The sequence below is a fragment of the Mixophyes fleayi genome, chromosome 3 (assembly GCF_038048845.1).
Source record: "Mixophyes fleayi isolate aMixFle1 chromosome 3, aMixFle1.hap1, whole genome shotgun sequence".
NCBI lineage: Eukaryota > Metazoa > Chordata > Amphibia > Anura > Limnodynastidae > Mixophyes > Mixophyes fleayi.
This window is the reverse complement of record NC_134404.1, coordinates 348,706,859-348,725,760: the sequence shown is the minus strand read 5'-3', so window position 1 is coordinate 348,725,760 and position 18,902 is coordinate 348,706,859. Positions and strand designations below refer to the sequence as shown.

At 39.0% G+C, this 18,902-nt stretch overlaps 1 protein-coding gene across 1 annotated transcript in view; it reads right to left on the bottom strand.

Moving 5' to 3' along the window:
* Nucleotides 1-1,234: 1,234 nt before the first annotated feature.
* The window catches only part of KLHDC3 (kelch domain containing 3), a gene marked incomplete at its 5' end in the record, with an annotated part of 37,454 nt that continues 19,786 nt past the window's right edge, over nucleotides 1,235-18,902 (bottom strand). Inside the window, 9 exons of the mRNA XM_075200985.1 lie at nucleotides 1,235-2,067; nucleotides 2,556-2,673; nucleotides 2,750-2,824; nucleotides 4,269-4,373; nucleotides 4,980-5,046; nucleotides 6,006-6,138; nucleotides 6,907-7,050; nucleotides 7,684-7,837; nucleotides 9,174-9,408. Of these exons, the coding sequence (XP_075057086.1) occupies nucleotides 1,937-2,067; nucleotides 2,556-2,673; nucleotides 2,750-2,824; nucleotides 4,269-4,373; nucleotides 4,980-5,046; nucleotides 6,006-6,138; nucleotides 6,907-7,050; nucleotides 7,684-7,837; nucleotides 9,174-9,408 (1,162 nt within the window). The remainder of the gene's footprint in view (nucleotides 2,068-2,555; nucleotides 2,674-2,749; nucleotides 2,825-4,268; nucleotides 4,374-4,979; nucleotides 5,047-6,005; nucleotides 6,139-6,906; nucleotides 7,051-7,683; nucleotides 7,838-9,173; nucleotides 9,409-18,902) is intronic.

Below are 18,902 nucleotides of genomic sequence, written 5' to 3'. Positions count from 1 at the left end.
CTTCAGTCTATTCTTCCAACTTATTGGTCTTCATCAATCAAGTCAAAGGTTTGATTTCCTTATTGATCTTTCTCTCTCACAAAAATGTAACAAATGGTAATAAAACGTATAACAAAACAAAAAAGGAAGCTTATTGTATGAAAGAACTGTATAGAGCATGAACGGCTAAAAACACAATATATAATCTAAGGTATAATATATGAAAATCTTAATCGGTAAAAAAATAAATAAATAAAAAATTATCGAATATGTATTATTTCTATAAGTGGAACATTGAAAATGAAACAAAACAAAAAACCAATAAGGGAACTGAACCATTGAATTGAATGATGAATAAAGTCTTTTGTTACACAAAGAGCTATATTTACTATGTGGCCAATTCCCGGCTCTTTGAAGTCATTTTTTTCAAACGCCAATTTTATTAAAGACAAAACCCGATGGTCTTTGTATTTAATAATAGTGACATTTAAAAAAAAAAAAAAGCAATAGGAAGCAGCCATTCTACAGAACCACCGTATAGTAAATATACCCCCAAGAGTCACATATCGGTGTAATCCTTCCTCCGCTCCCTCCGACACTTATTGCTTTTTTTTTTTTTTTTTTTAATTCTTACATTTTAATATTTGGCTTGGGAGAAGACTCATCTGAAGGAATATTTAAAAGATAATAAAGATATGATTTTAGCTTTAATTGCACCATTAGTCTGGAGTGGTGAGAACCACTTTTCTCCTTTCTTGAATGAAGATTCACATCATTCTGGGAGAAGTCCCCTATGAACCAGATTAAAGATAAAAACCCCACTACAGACAAACCTTAAAGCATCTTACAATGTAAAAAACGTGTTTTCGAACAAAAAAGGTAAATCCACTGGTATCACTGTAATTATATAGTGCTGTGTAGATAAGAACTTTGACGCTTACTAGTGACTCTTTACAATGATACAGTAATTCTGGTTTATACAGTGGGAACGGTTCTATAACCTGTTTTTATTCCCCACAATAATACCCGATCCCCCTACTCTGTCCCCATTCATAACGTTACTCCATTTATTTCTTATTTATCAATCCTTCCACCTTCCTATAGTGCTGAACACACTAGAAACAGATCAAATTGTATTACAGGCACATTCAAAGCTTCAAGGACTATGGAAGATAAAGAACCAGCTTCCTCGCTGCGCCTTCTGCAGGATAATAGTCCTGAACACTGGCTCCTCTTCAGTGGGAGAGAGAAACGCTTAAATGGGTATTATCTTTATTTATATGTAAAGTACATTCATAATAAGACTAATCAAAATATGAAGTCTGAAAGGTGATTTGTGGATAAGACGAGATTCGCTGATAATGGACGACGTAACTGCAGAGAACTGTTCTCCACAATTCACAACTTCAAAGTCCAAAACAGAAAGACGCAAAAATTAGATAATTTCCAACTATTTGTAAAGATCCATAAATATTATGGAAAAAGGTAATAATTAACTTTACTATTAATAATTGAACAAACATCAGACACCAGAGGAAAAGGGATTCTAATTAGACACAATGTCACTGGATTCTGTAACTTTACTAAATACTGAAATATCTCCTGAATCATATGGTACAATGGTCTGGAAACAGCAGATGTGAAATCCGGCAGTATCCATGGCTTTATATGAAGACAGGACTGAGATAACAGTTGTGGGAGCAGTTCTTTATGTTACTAGAATGAAGATGACGGACCTGGGCCCAGAGTTGCTCCAGATCTGTTGGGTCCTCAGATGTCTGACCTCCCTCTGCTGCTACATGTAGAAAGGCAGCCTCAGCAAGACACAACTGGACAGACACCGGGGCCCACCAGCTCCGAAGGAACGCTGGACAGCAGACAAGATATAGTCAGCATTTTTTAACGTCATGAACTCCACCCACAACTGAATTGTCACCTGTAGATTGTTGGGTCCATTTTATTTATTTGGGAGTCTCCTCCGGTCTTTAATAGAGTTCCGTTTTCTCTTCTTACTCAAGAAATGCTCCAATTTTCCTTTTCTCTTCAACTCTTTGTATTTGTCTGCAAGCTCCATTTTCCGTACGTCCCCTGGAGAGGAGAGAAACATCAATAAATGTCAAGGGCAGATGGGAGTATGGGATGGTCACTGCACATTAGAGGTCTTGCTTTACCCAGCTATGGCTACTGCACCTCTTTTTAGAAGTTAAAAGGACAATAATTGCCCCTAAACGAGAAGGTCTATGTGCGCTGCTGGATGTGAGTTTATGAATGATTAGTTTTTAAAGACACCTTACTCCTGAATTTAACCCCAAGATCAGGTAACTTGTGTAGTCTTATTTTGTATATACAAGAGATTCTTTAAAGAATCATTATTGGCTGATGGAGATAAGTGTTGAGAACTATCTCGTGCTCATTTAAATATTGTAGAGGTTTCTACTATATACTGTAATGTGTAGATGTTCTCAGATTTACTTTAGAGGTTTTTTCTGTTTTGTAGTAATAACAATTGTGTAATGGAACAAACCCACTCACTCGGGTCCTTAAGCTCCCCCCTAGCCGTCACACTCAAAACTCACCTTTTTTCAGATAAAAAGGTTTCTTCCCTTGTTGTGCTAATTCCCTCTGCTGTCTCTTGAAGTCCTGCGCTCTCTCTCTCTGCGCACATTTCTTCTGTGTGGCCTGATCCTGCTGATCCTGAATGTAAAACACAGAGATATTGAATGATCAGCTCTCGGCGTCCTCAGGCCCATCCCCAAGACGCTCCACTCACCATTCTGCCTAAAAGTTGCTCAAGCTTCTCTTTTAGTTCCGGATCACGAGTTTTCTGGAGCTTCTTCTCTACAACCTGTTACGACAATCAGGGAATAGTAAAGGCTAAAACTAGACAAGGAACAAAACCACTGTAGCCCCACATTCATCGGCACAGGTCAAAGGGCATTCAAGGTAAAGAACGAACAATGGAACAAAGACAGAAACCAATCACTGATGTGTCTAGAAAGCTGTTACCTCGTTTCACCCCTAGGTGGCAGCAAAACCAACCCAAAAAACAAACTCATCCTTCCTATAACTCCTGTGCGCCTTAGTTTACAAGGTGCCCATCAAGGAGACAAGAAGGATGGATTGGTCTGTGTACAGCCTCGGAGAAAGGGGTTTAACTGCAGGTACAAATCTCTATTCTCCACCTGCAGTAGAGGGAATGGCGCTGCCAAAACAACCCTTAATGAGGAGAGGAATGTATAAGACAGGTGTATCAGCACCCCTGCCACAAAACAGGCTCCGAACTACTGTCCTGATCCAATCCCTTCCTATGGCCCTCAGAGGACAAACAGGGCATCCTACCAGCAGACACAGATAGACCTGCAGACAATGAAACCCATGATCTGATGCGCTGCTGGAGCAGAGATGGTGACACGAGGACAGACAGACCACCAGAGACCACTTAGATTAGTATGACGGGACCATATGAAGGATCACCTTGTTCTCATGGAAGAATGAGTGGTCAGCTCAGAGAGGTTTATAGCCAAAACAATACCTAGGCGAAAACCAGATCTAACCCCACAGAGAACAGACGGGTGGCCATACGTCAACATCTACCAGAGCGAGGACAGAAACTGCATCTGGACAAAACTCAGCGCAAAGCTCCTCTGCAAGAAAACATGCAACAAGTCTAACACACTGTACCCCCCTTACAGCAGGTGGAGAAACCAGGGCTCATTACAGGGAATTCAGTCATGCAACACCAGATAAGTTCATACAATCAATTCTATACATCTAGATTTTATGAAGAGCTAGAATTGAGGCAGTGTAAGGTAACGGTCACCCCATAGCTTTACCAGATTTATGAAGTCTGCTATTGGCCTGCAAACTGTCACGACTGATGCTTCAAGTTGTAGGAGGAATCGCACCTAATATCAGCACTACACAGCAGGCAACAATGTAGCAAAGCTCTGAAAGTAACAGTCTCACTTATCTGTGCCCCCTGCCTTAGACAGGCGCACGCAATGGTCGCAGGTCCGGGGAGGCTTTCCTATTTAGCAAAGCCCCCCCTCCCCAAAAGAAAAACTATAGCTCCTTAACTAGGTGGGATTGTGATTCCCTCAACAAACTGATAACAGAGTCAAATAACGTCTAAGAAAGATATGAGCCACCAGGGATCCGAGAATATTGGACTGTGATGGACTGGGATGGGGGCTTTATCTTCTCAGTAACTGTCTGGGACCCTCCTCTCCATCTTTTCTATTGGGGCTAGGAGGGGGCAACGATAAGGGAGATAGGAGTGGGTCAGTCACCTGTCTCTCTTTTTTCTTGATATCATTCAGGAAGCTGTACGTCTTCTCAAACACCTCCGCTTTATATTTTCCCGACAGGTCATCGAAGCGAGGGTCCCTTCGCATCTATGAAAACGTTTATAGAGCAATGAATGCAATCTTATCGACAGGGGATCTTCCAGCTATCTTCCTGCATGTTAATAATATAAAAATACAGTCATCGGAAGAGACATCTATTCATGTGTAAATTGAATGTAAGGTTTCACTCAGCATCAGTAACTTCATGAGTCAGAGCGCCCCCCTTAGGCCACTTCCTTTACTGCAAGTAGTGCACATTACAGTAGCGTAGGAGCAGCAGTGTGACAGACACAATAAATTCCTGACATATAATATAGAGGACAATACATAAATCACTTGCAGTGCTCTTCCACTACAAAACAGGAGCAATACATATGGTAAATCTATTATATTACTGAAGGTTAGTAAAGAACAACATAATAACAGATCAACTAAAAGCGGCAGCAGATTTCATGGTGACGCCGCCAATTTATGAGGGAAACACCCAGTAACCACCATTATCCTAGTCGCCTTCCTCTGCTCGTTCTCCGCCTACCCACCCCCTATTTCACTGCTCCCGTCTCGCTCCTCTCCCTCCATTACAGTCGCTACAGGTTCACTGGTAATAAACGGAGAGGGATGCATGTCCTATATAACCACAACAGCCCCTCTCACCATGGTCTTGGCAGGGACCACCTTCCTCAGGAACGGGATTGGTTTTTTAGAGGACATCTCCAGGGGTCTGAAACCGATAACATATTAAACATCACCTTTTATTCTTTTGTGAGATTCTTACCAATGAATGCAACAAATTAAATTCTGCCCCTAAGAGATCCGGGATTAGATCTGTAGGGAGCACTGTACTGGTTAGGGCTATAAGTGACCACTTTTATTCTATCAATATTACAGTTCTTAGTCACATAAATGTATTAAACATCTTAGATTGTCAGCTCCTATGACAGGATTCTAATTCCCTTGGTAAATAAGGTGCTGATCAGGAATAGAAATTACCGCTTAATAACCATTTTCTTGTAAGAAGCTGGTGACTTGAGAGTCAGAGGACCTTCACCTCTCCATCATTCCCCTCCTATGAGGGCTGAAACAGCAGCACTGCAGTTAAAGTCTCTCCCACAAGGTGCCCGCTGGATAAGTCCCTGAATGGAGATGACAGCAGCAACGAGGTGTAGATGACGTAGAAATCAGGTCCGAGTGGAGATGGATAGAGGAGAATAAACAGAAGCCAACAACGCTCCTCATTCTCTTGCAATTCTTCCTCTTACCGCACTCAACCCACCGCCACTCCTGTATCATCGTGTAGGTCACATCATCCTTTCCTAAAACCTCATTCTCTGATCACTGCTGATACAGGGGGATGTTTTTTGCATCACACACTTTGTCTACTCCCTGAAAATCTTTTCCAGCAGGTGCGTAACCTGACCATATGGACTAAATTAATTCACCTAATATACAGACTAAGATTTGAGTGCCACATCTTTCCCACACCTTACTCTTCTGTCCCTTTTTGCTGTTTAATTGCAAGCTCTTGTATCCAGAAGTCCTACATTGGCTGCATGCCTTTGTTATAATGCCCTGAATGTATGTACAGGCCTGCGGGAGGTATTGGCTATACAGACACGGTTATAGATATCTCAGTAGCATTAAACGGCGTGACCATTACTAACACAGCCTCTCTACACTTACTGTTTGTTGGTGGGCCGCACTCTCTCAACCGCGTGTTTCTCCCCCCGAAATACTCGTACAGTTTTGGACAAACGTTTTTTCCCGACCTTGTTCTGTATGTGGATCAGCTCCTCAAACGACAGGGTGGATAATGCTGGTGGGAAAGGGTATCAGACAAATGTAATCTTCCAAGACACTCACACAGACATACATAAAACATCACACACCTGTCAGTGAGATTTACTAAGAAAAGGAGACTTTACTGGCTCTTCAGTCAGTGATTAAATAGCCATTAATTCTAAGTGTTATCTGTATATAAGAATTACTAATAACACACAAGGGTCATGGATATTTCCCTACACACAGCAGACTTCCTGCCAGTAATCCCATTGGAGGAGACTGCAGTCAGCCTCTACTAGCTGATAACAGAACAGTAACACTTAGCTATCACAATTGCTAAGAGATATATATATATATATATATATATATATATATATATATATATATATATATATATATATATATATCTTAATAGTTTCTATAAAAGAAAACGTGTATTATACAGACAAGTGGTCCTTTAATACATTTTTCTGATGAATGTTTGGGACCCATTGTAATTTCTTGTCCATATTAAGACTTAACATGTTAGGTCACTGTATTATTTAATACATATTATACAAAAAAAATAAAGACACTTTGGTGATCTAATCTAAGCTTCTGAGAAGTTGATATAAAGAGTATTAATAGCAATGTCATGTACACAGGGAGATTCATGCAGGAGATCAGTGATAGAGCACACTGAGGACATGGGAGCCCAGGGCCACTACTGATGAAGCACAGAGGACACAGAGAGGAGGAGGAAGCCGACACCGGGACATGTCAGATAGAGTCTCCCAAAATTTCCAGCTAGAGATTCTGGTACCTTTCTCCGTATTTCCAGCAGCTTGCTCTTGGTCTGTGTCAGTCCCACTCTCTGTATCAGAGCTCTCCAGGGAAGACGAAGGCTGATCTTCCAGACATTCAGTGCTGGAGTCTTCTGAGCCATCAGTGTCTTCAGGTATCGCAGCTGTAGGATTATTAATAATATTTATAGGGCCCAACATGGTGTCCGTAGCGCCGTAAAAGGACAAACAATATAGCACAGTACAAGGTGAAACAGCACAATACAACCAACAGTAAGCACTATAACTCTGGGAGCACAAAGCACTGGTAGAAAGAAAGGGTGAGGGATAATCAGTACAATCTGGTAAACTGAGCCCAAAAGGGTGGGTGCGGATGACAGGTTAAGAGCCACTGAGAGCAACAGAGAGGAGTGAGAAGAGTCGGAGGGCAGAAGGTGGGCTGAGTAGCTGGAGAGCAAAGTTAAAAGGGGTGGAAACAGGAGGAGAAAATACCCTGCTCAAAGGAGCGTACAATCTACGGGAGGGGTAGACAGACCGAGACAAGGGTGAAACGGAGACAGAGTCGAGGAGGGGAGAAGAAGGGATGAGAGGGAGAGGTAGCCGACAGGTGGGTAGTTAGGCAGGTGACTGGAAGGCTTTTAAGAAAAAGTGGGTTATTATTGTCCGTTTGAAACTGGACAGATTAGGGGATGTTCTGATGGAGCTTGTTCCAATGAAGGGGGGCGACGCGTGAGAAGTGTTGGATACGTGCGTGAGAAGAGGATCAGGTCTTCTCAGAATTTGTGATTTCTCCTTACTCTTCAAAGGCTTCTTTACATGGTCTGATGGTCTCCTCAATGCCAGATCTACCTCTGCGTTGCCTATTCCTCTTCCAACCGATCCTCGAAGTCTGTTACGTAATGTTCCCGAGGTCGACATGTTTGTGTGGATGAGCAGTGACCAACTACCTACCTGTAAAAACACAACATGTGGTTTCTGAGACAGACAGACACTGTATTATACCAATGCCACCACATGCTAGATATATATATACATAATGTGTGATGGAGACTGATACACACACACAGGGACACACACACCGTATTATACCAATGCCACCACATGCTAGATATATATATATATATAATGTGTGATGGAGACTGATACACACACACCGTATTATACCAGTGCCACCACATGCTAGATATATATATACATAATGTGTGATGGAGACTGATACACACACAGGGACACACACACCGTATTATACCAATGCCACCACATGCTAGATATATATATATATATAATGTGTGATGGAGACTGATACACACACAGGGACACACACACACACCGTATTATACCAGTGCCACCACATGCTAGATATATATATACATAATGTGTGATGGAGACTGATACACACACAGGGACACACACACTGTATTATACCAGTGCCACTACATGCTAGATATATATATACATAATGTGTGATGGAGACTGATACACACACAGGGACACACACACACACACCGTATTATACCAGTGCCACCACATGCTGGATATATATATACATAATGTGTGATGGAGACTGATACACACACAGGGACACACACACCGTATTATACCAGTGCCACCACATGCTGGATATATATATATACATAATGTGTGATGGAGACTGATACACACACACCGTATTATACCAGTGCCACCACATGCTGGCCACTGCTCCTGCTATATACATAATGTGTGACACACACACACAGGGACAACACACACACACACAACACACACAGGGACAACACACACACAGGGACAACACACACACACACACACACAGGGACAACACAGACAACACACACACACACAGGGACAACACACACACACAGACAACACACACAACACACACACACAGGGACAACACACACAGGGACAACACACACACACAGGGACAACACACACACACAGGGACAACACACACACACACACACAGGGACAACACACACACACACACACACACACACAGGGACAACACACACACACACAGGGACAACACACACACACACAGGGACAACACACACACACACACAGGGACAACACACACACACAGGGACAACACACACACACACACAGGGACAACACACACACACAGGGACAACACACACACACACACACACAGGGACAACACACACACACACAGGGACAACACACACACACACAGGGACAACACACACACACAGGGACAACACACACACACAGGGACAACACACACACAGGGACACACACTTCTCTGTGACCCGGATGAAGCGCTCACCTGGTACCACGCGCTGCCGTACTGAACGCTACAGATGAAGTTTGCTTCCGCTGAGGCACCGTAGGAGGCAGAGGGAAGTCTGTACTTTGATTGGTGTATGGCTGTAACTAAACACCAATCAGCGGTGGGCACCATCTGATACCCTGATTGGTGACTGCCAATCACCATCCACCAATCAAACGCTAGGTTCTGTCCACAAAGCGGCCACCGGGTGCAGGCAGGATAGGCCCGCCCACTATAGTGACGTCACTACATCGGCCTCACGTACCCAGGTAGCTTGTTATCTAGTCACGTGTTCCACTGCGTCTGTATATCATCATGTGACATAGCTCCTAGGCTGGACTCTGTATATACTGTACACTATCCCCATATACTGTGCACTATCCCCATATACTGTGCACTATCCCCATATACTGTATAATATCCCCATATACTGCATAATATCCCTCATATACTGTATAATATCCCCATATACTGCATAATATCCCCATATACTGTACACTATCCCCATATACTGTATAATATCCCCATATACTGCATAATATCCCTCATATACTGTATAATATCCCCATATACTGCATAATATCCCCATATACTGTACACTATCCCCATATACTGTATAATATCCCCATATACTGCATAATATCCCTCAAATACTGCATAATATCCCTCATATACTGTATAATATCCCCATATACTGTATAATATCCCTCATATACTGTATAATATCCCTCATATACTGCATAATGTCCCCATATACTGTATAATATCCCCATATACTGTATAATATCCCTCATATACTGTATAATATCCCCATATACTGCACAATATCCCTCATATACTGTACACTATCCCCATATACTGTATAATATCCCTCATATACTGTATAATATCCCCATATACTGTACACTATCCCCATCTACTGTATAATATCCCTCATATACTGCATTATATGCCTCATATACTGCATAATATCCCCATATACTGTATAATATCCCTCATATACTGTACAATATCCCCATATACTGTATAATGTCCCCATATACTGCATAATATCCCCATATACTGTACACTATCCCCATCTACTGTATAATATCCCTCATATACTGTATAATATCCCTCATATACTGTATAATATCCCTCATATACTGCATAATATCCCCATATACTGTATAATATCCCTCATATACTGTATAATATCCCCATATACTGTATAATATCCCTCATATACTGTATAATATCCCCATATACTGCACAATATCCCTCATATACTGTACACTATCCCCATATACTGTATAATATCCCTCATATACTGTATAATATCCCCATATACTGCATAATATCCCTCATATACTGCATAATATCCCCATATACTGTATAATATCCCTCATATACTGTATAATATCCCAATATACTGCACAATATCCCTCATATACTGTACACTATCCCCATATACTGTATAATATCCCTCATATACTGTATAATATCCCTCATATACTGTATAATATCCCCATATACTGCATAATATCCCTCATATACTGCATAATATCCCCATATACTGTACACTATCCCCATATACTGTATAATATCCCTCATATACTGTATAATATCCCCATATACTGTATAATATCCCCATATACTGTATAATATCCCTCATATACTGCATAATATCCCTCATATACTGCATAATATACCCATATACTGTATAATATCCCTCATATACTGCATAATATCCCTCATATACTGTATAATATCCCCATATACTGTATAATATCCCTCATATACTGCATAATATCCCTCATATACTGTATAATATCCCCATATACTGTATAATATCCCTCATATACTGCATAATGTCCCCATATACTGTATAATATCCCTCATATACTGCATAATATCCCTCATATACTGTATAATATCCCCATATACTGTATAATATCCCTCATATACTGTATAATATCCCCATATACTGTATAATATCCCTCATATACTGTATAATATCCCCATATACTGCACAATATCCCTCATATACTGTACACTATCCCCATATACTGTATAATATCCCTCATATACTGTATAATATCCCCATATACTGTACACTATCCCCATCTACTGTATAATATCCCTCATATACTGCATTATATGCCTCATATACTGCATAATATCCCCATATACTGTATAATATCCCTCATATACTGTACAATATCCCCATATACTGTATAATGTCCCCATATACTGCATAATATCCCCATATACTGTACACTATCCCCATCTACTGTATAATATCCCTCATATACTGTATAATATCCCTCATATACTGTATAATATCCCTCATATACTGCATAATATCCCCATATACTGTATAATATCCCTCATATACTGTATAATATCCCCATATACTGTATAATATCCCTCATATACTGTATAATATCCCCATATACTGCACAATATCCCTCATATACTGTACACTATCCCCATATACTGTATAATATCCCTCATATACTGTATAATATCCCCATATACTGCATAATATCCCTCATATACTGTATAATATCCCTCATATACTGTATAATATCCCCATATACTGCACAATATCCCTTATATACTGTACACTATCCCCATATACTGTATAATATCCCTCATATACTGTATAATATCCCTCATATACTGTATAATATCCCCATATACTGCATAATATCCCTCATATACTGCATAATATCCCCATATACTGTATAATATCCCTCATATACTGTATAATATCCCCATATACTGCACAATATCCCTCATATACTGTACACTATCCCCATATACTGTATAATATCCCTCATATACTGTATAATATCCCCATATACTGCATAATATCCCTCATATACTGCATAATATCCCCATATACTATACACTATCCCCATATACTGTATAATATCCCTCATATACTGTATAATATCCCCATATACTGTATAATATCCCCATATACTGTATAATATCCCTCATATACTGCATAATATCCCTCATATACTGCATAATATACCCATATACTGTATAATATCCCTCATATACTGCATAATATCCCTCATATACTGTATAATATCCCCATATACTGTATAATATCCCTCATATACTGTATAATGTCCCCATATACTGTATAATATCCCTCATATACTGTATAATATCCCTCATATACTGTATAATATCCCTCATATACTGCATAATGTCCCCATATACTGTATAATATCCCTCATATACTGCATAATATCCCTCATATACTGTATAATATCCCCATATACTGTATAATATCCCTCATATACTGCACAATATCCTCATATATTATTATTATTATTATCATTTATTTGTTAGGCGCCACAAGATTTCCGCAGCGCCGTACAAAGTACAAACAGTAGACTATACAGGGTGAAACAGTACAGAACAAGAAACAAAAATACCAATACTTCAGAAACTCCAGGCAGACTGCTGCAATAAGCATGGAGCAGAAGAACAGGTATGGAGACAGGAGGGGAGGGGGCCCTGCTCATGCGAGCTTACATCCTAAGGGAGGGTTGACAGACCAGGCACAAGAGGAGCCGGTTGAGGCAATGGGAGAGAAGGGAGAATGAGTGGAGGAGATGGGGGTTAAGTGGATGGTTGGTAGGCTTTGAGGAAGAGGTGAGTTTTGAGTGCACGTTTGAAGGAGCACAGAGTGGGAGAGAGGCGGATGGAGCGAGGGAGGTCATTCCAGTGAAGGGGGGCTGCACGGGAAAAGTCCTGGATTCTGGAATGGGAAGAGGTGATCAGAGTGGAGGAGAGGCGGCGGTCATTGGCCGAGCGCAGGGAGCGGGTGGGAGTGTGAATGGAGAGGAGGTTGGAGATATAAGGGGCAGTAATATCCCCATATACTGTATAATATCCCCATATACTGCATAATGTCCCCATATACTGCATAATGTCCCTCATATACTATATAATATCCCCATATACTGTATAATATCCCTCATATACTACATAATATCTCCATATACTGTATAATATCCCCATATACTGTATAATATCCCTCATATACTGCATAATATCCCTCATATACTGCATAATATGCCTCATATACTGCACAATATCCTCATATGCTGCACAATATCCTCATATACTGTATAATATCCCTCATATACTGCATAATATGCCTCATACTGTATAATATCCCTCATATACTGTATAATATCCCTCATATACTGTATAATATCCCCATATACTGTATAATATCCCTCATATACTGTATAATATCCCCATATACTGCACAATATCCCTCATATACTGCATAATATCCCCATATACTGTATAATATCCCTCATATACTGCATAATGTCCCTCATATACTGTATAATATCCCCATATACTGTATAATATCCCTCATATACTGCATAATATCCCTCATATACTGTATAATATCTCTCATATACTGTATAATATGCCTCATATACTGCACAATATCCTCATATACTGTATAATATCCCCATATACTGTATAATATCCCTCATATACTGTATAATATCCCCATATACTGCACAATATCCCCATATACTGTATAATATCCCTCATATACTGCATAATATGCCTCATATACTGTATAATATCCCCATATACTACACAATATCCCTCATATACTACACAATAGCCCTCATATACTACACAATATCCCTCATATACTGCATAATATCTCCATATACTGTATAATATCCCCATATACTGTATAATATCCCTCATATACTGCATAATATCCCTCATATACTGCATAATATGCCTCATATACTGCACAATATCCTCATATACTGCACAATATCCTCATATACTGTATAATATCCCCATATACTGTATAATATCCCTCATATACTGTATAATATCCCCATATACTGTATAATATCCCTCATATACTGTATAATATCCCCATATACTGCACAATATCCCTCATATACTGCATAATGTCCCCATATACTGTATAATATCCCTCATATACTGCATAATATCCCTCATATACTGTATAATATCCCCATATACTGTATAATATCCCTCATATACTGCATAATATCCCTCATATACTGTATAATATCCCTCATATACTGTATAATATGCCTCATACTGCACAATATCCTCATATACTGTATAATATCCCCATATACTGTATAATATCCCTCATATACTGTATAATATCCCCATATACTGCACAATATCCCCATATACTGCACAATATCCCCATATACTGTATAATATCCCCATATACTGTATAATATGCCTCATACTGTATAATATGCCTCATACTGTACAATATCCCTCATATACTGTATAATGTACAATATCCCTCATATACTGTATAATATCCCCATATACTGCACAATATCCCCATATACTGTATAATATCCCTCATATACTGCATAATATGCCTCATATACTGTATAATATCCCCATATACTGTATAATATCCCCATATACTACACAATATCCCTCATATACTACACAATAGCCCTCATATACTACACAATATCCCTCATATACTGCATAATATCCCCATATACTGTATAATATCCCCATATACTGTATAATATCCCTCATATACTGCACAATATCCCCATATACTACACAATATGCCTCATATACTGCACAATATCCCCATATACTGTATAATATCCCCATATACTGTATAATATCCCCATATACTGTATAATATCCCCATATACTACACAATATCCCTCATATACTGTATAATATCCCCATATACTGCATAATATCCCCATATACTGCATAATATCCCCATATACTGCATAATATCCCCATATACTGCACAATATCCCTCATATACTGCACAATATCCCTCATATAGTGCATAATATCCCCATATACTGCATAATATGCCTCATATACTGTATAATATCCCCATATACTGTATAATATCCCCATATACTACACAATATCCCTCATATACTACACAATATCTCTCATATACTGCATAATATCCTTCATATACTGCATAATATCCCCATATACTGTATAATATCCCCATATACTGCATAATATCCCCCATATACTGCATAATATCCCTCATATACTGCACAATATCCCCATATACTGTATAATATCCTTCATATACTGCACAATATCCCCATATACTACACAATATGCCTCATATACTACACAATATCCCTCATATACTACATAATATCCCCATATACAGCATAATATCCCCATATACTGCATACTATCCCCATATACTGTATAATATCCCTCATATACTACACAATATCCCTCATATACTGCATGATATCCCTCATATACTGTATTATATCACCATATACTACACAATATCCCTCATATACTGCATAATATCCCCATATACTGCATAATATCCCCATATACTGTATAATATCCCTCATATACTACACAATATCCCTCATATACTGTATAATATGCCTCATATACTGCACAATATGCCTCATATACTGCACAATATCCCTCATATACTGCACAATAAACCTCATATAATGTATAATATCCCTCATATACTGTATAATATCCCTCATATACTGCACAATATCCCGCATATACTGCACAATATTCCTTATATACTGCATACTATCCCTCATATCCTGCACAATATCCCTCATATACTACACAATATGCCTCATATAATGCATAATATCCCCATATACTGTACAATATCCCTCATATACTGCATAATATGGCTTATATACTGTATAATATCCCCATATACTGTATAATATCCCTCATATACTACACAATATCCCTCATATACTGTATAATATGCCTCATATACTGCATAATATCCATCATATACTGCACAATATGCCTCATATACTGCAAAATATGCCTCATATACTGCATAATATCCCTCATATACTGTATAATATCCCCATATACTACACAATATGCCTCATATACTGTATAATATCCCTCATATACTGTATATCCCCATATACTGCACAATATGGCTCATATACTACACAATATCTCCATATACTATATGATATCCCTGATATACTGCACAATGTCCCTCATATACTGTATAATATCCCCATACACTGCATAATATCCCCATATACTACACAATATGCCTCATATACTGCATAATATCCCCATATACTACACAATGTGCCTCATATACTACTTAATATTCCCATATACTGTATAATATCCCTCATATACTGCACAATGTTCCTCATATACTGCACAATATCCCTCATATACTGTATAATATCCCTCATATTCTGCATAATATTCCTAATTGTGAGGATACCACCCCTAGCTGGGATGGCAGTTACCCTCTGTGGGATTCAACTGACTCGGGTAGACCAGAATATATCCAAAATAAGACTTTATTACGACAGCACAACACCACAAGACGTTCACAAGATACAGGGTAAATAGTAGCATGTATCCTCCAGCAGCCTCTTGCAGTCAGCACTCCAAAGTAATAATTTCTGTCTCTTTCAGGGTCTTATCCTCCCGCAATATCACCACTACCGATTACCAAACAGTTATGGTGTCCCCTAGCCTGGGTTACTGGCTCACACCGTCCCTGTCCTGGTAGGGTTTCCTCCAGCGGCACCACAATGCCTGGCCCAGAGTCCTTTTCACTGATGTCTTGTACACCAGGATCCTGCAAACTAGAATAGCTCCCCTGGCATTCTCCTCTCCCTATATTATTTTCTGTGTACCCAGGAAGTAGGGTCAAATGTCTCAAACCTCCCCTTTACAGAAGGGGTCTCCCAGTCAACACTTTAGCTGCTAGACATACTGTCCCTGTTACCTTCATTATACAATAGAATGGCTTGACTCAATTAGCTGTTTGGCTGGATACACTACACATGGGGTTACAAAAGTACATCCAGGAATGACACTGCACGCTTACATGACACAATAAGACTTTTGACACATTATATCAGCAGTGTTACACAATATAAGTCTGTGATACCTTTTGATACAATTACATTTATATTGATACATATTGATATATTTCCTCATGCTATTTCAACCAATAAATTACTGTGGAGGCACATTGCATATCGTTTAGAAGTTCCAACCTCATTACCTCTCAGATTACCTGTTGACCTAGCTAATTAACATGGGCTGAAAACTAGTTAACTCAGACATTGTTCTGATTACAAACCAAATCTCAGCTGCATCTTATACAATAGACCTTTCAGAGGAATGGTAATTACATTAGCTAACACAAGCAAATTGACTGCTGCCGTTCTGTTATTATCACACAGTATGGCAATATTCTGTATATTTATACTATATACAATATCACAGGTAATAGCAAGGGCAAAATGTACCTAATAACATGAATAATAATATACATAATACACCGATGCTCTGGTGTATATACTTAGACTGGGCCAAGGATTAAAAAGTACATTAAACTGTGAGAAACGGGTGATGAATACAAAGTTCTCAGTCCAGTAGCACCCCGTTTCATCACACTAATATACTACACAATATGCCTCATATACTACACAATATCCCTCATATACTGTATAATATCCCTCATATACTGCACAATATGCCTCATATACTGCATAATATCCCTCATATACTGTATAATATCACTCATATACTGCACAATATCCCTCATATACTGTACAATATCCCCATATACTGCACAATATGCCTCATATACTGCATAATATCCTTCATATACTGTATAATATCCCTCATATACTGTACAATATCCCCATATACTGCACAATATCCCTCATATACTGCACAATATGCCTCATATACTGTATAATATCCCCATATACTGCATAATATCCCTCATATACTGTATAATATCCCTCATATACTGCACAATATCCCTCATATACTGTATAATATCCCCATATACTGCATAATATCCCTCATATACTGTATAATATCCCTCATATACTGCACAATATCCCTCATATACTGTACAATATCCCCATATACTGCACAATATCCCCATATACTGCATAATATCCCTCATATCTCACATACTATACAGTATAATATCCACAAGGCTGAAGTAGCTTCTTATTCACGCTCCAGCTTCTTATTCAGAAAAGCTTATTTTTAATATATTAAATCAATTTGAATCACTGATTTCACATCAGATTAACACTAAAGGTTGTATATACCCTTTAGTGTTACCCTATGATACCCTATACACAGTTGTTAGATTTCACACATGGAGTGCAGTGTTTAGTGTCCATTAGGTGCAAAACCCTTCCCTGTAGTGAGGTGGTGGATAGTATTCTGCTCGAGGTTTGGAAAATAAGGAAATAGAGAGGGCCCGGATGGATGCTGTGAGCTGGGGTAGACTCTGGCGGAGGTTGAGACATCCCTAGGTGGTAGCTAACATCTGCCAGTCTGTCGATTCTTCGCTATCTTTCCTGTTCTTCCACTATTAGATTTTGAGGAAATCCCTTTTTTTTAGTAAGGTTTACATACATTTAAAGTTTGTTTTAATTTCCTGACAGTAAAGGGTGTGTTGGGGATATTTTAGATTGGTGACTGGGTTGTTGTGATGCAGAGTATTGTGTTAGGGGTGTCATGTTTCTTTGATGTATATATTTATTAGCATTTATGAAGTGATGCAGTAGTTTTTGTGGAGGGATCGTAGGAGAATTGGGTGTTATGATAATGTTAAGTTTCATTCCTATTGGTCCATTTTACTCCTTGATGTTGTATATAGTCTATTTTATTTTGAAC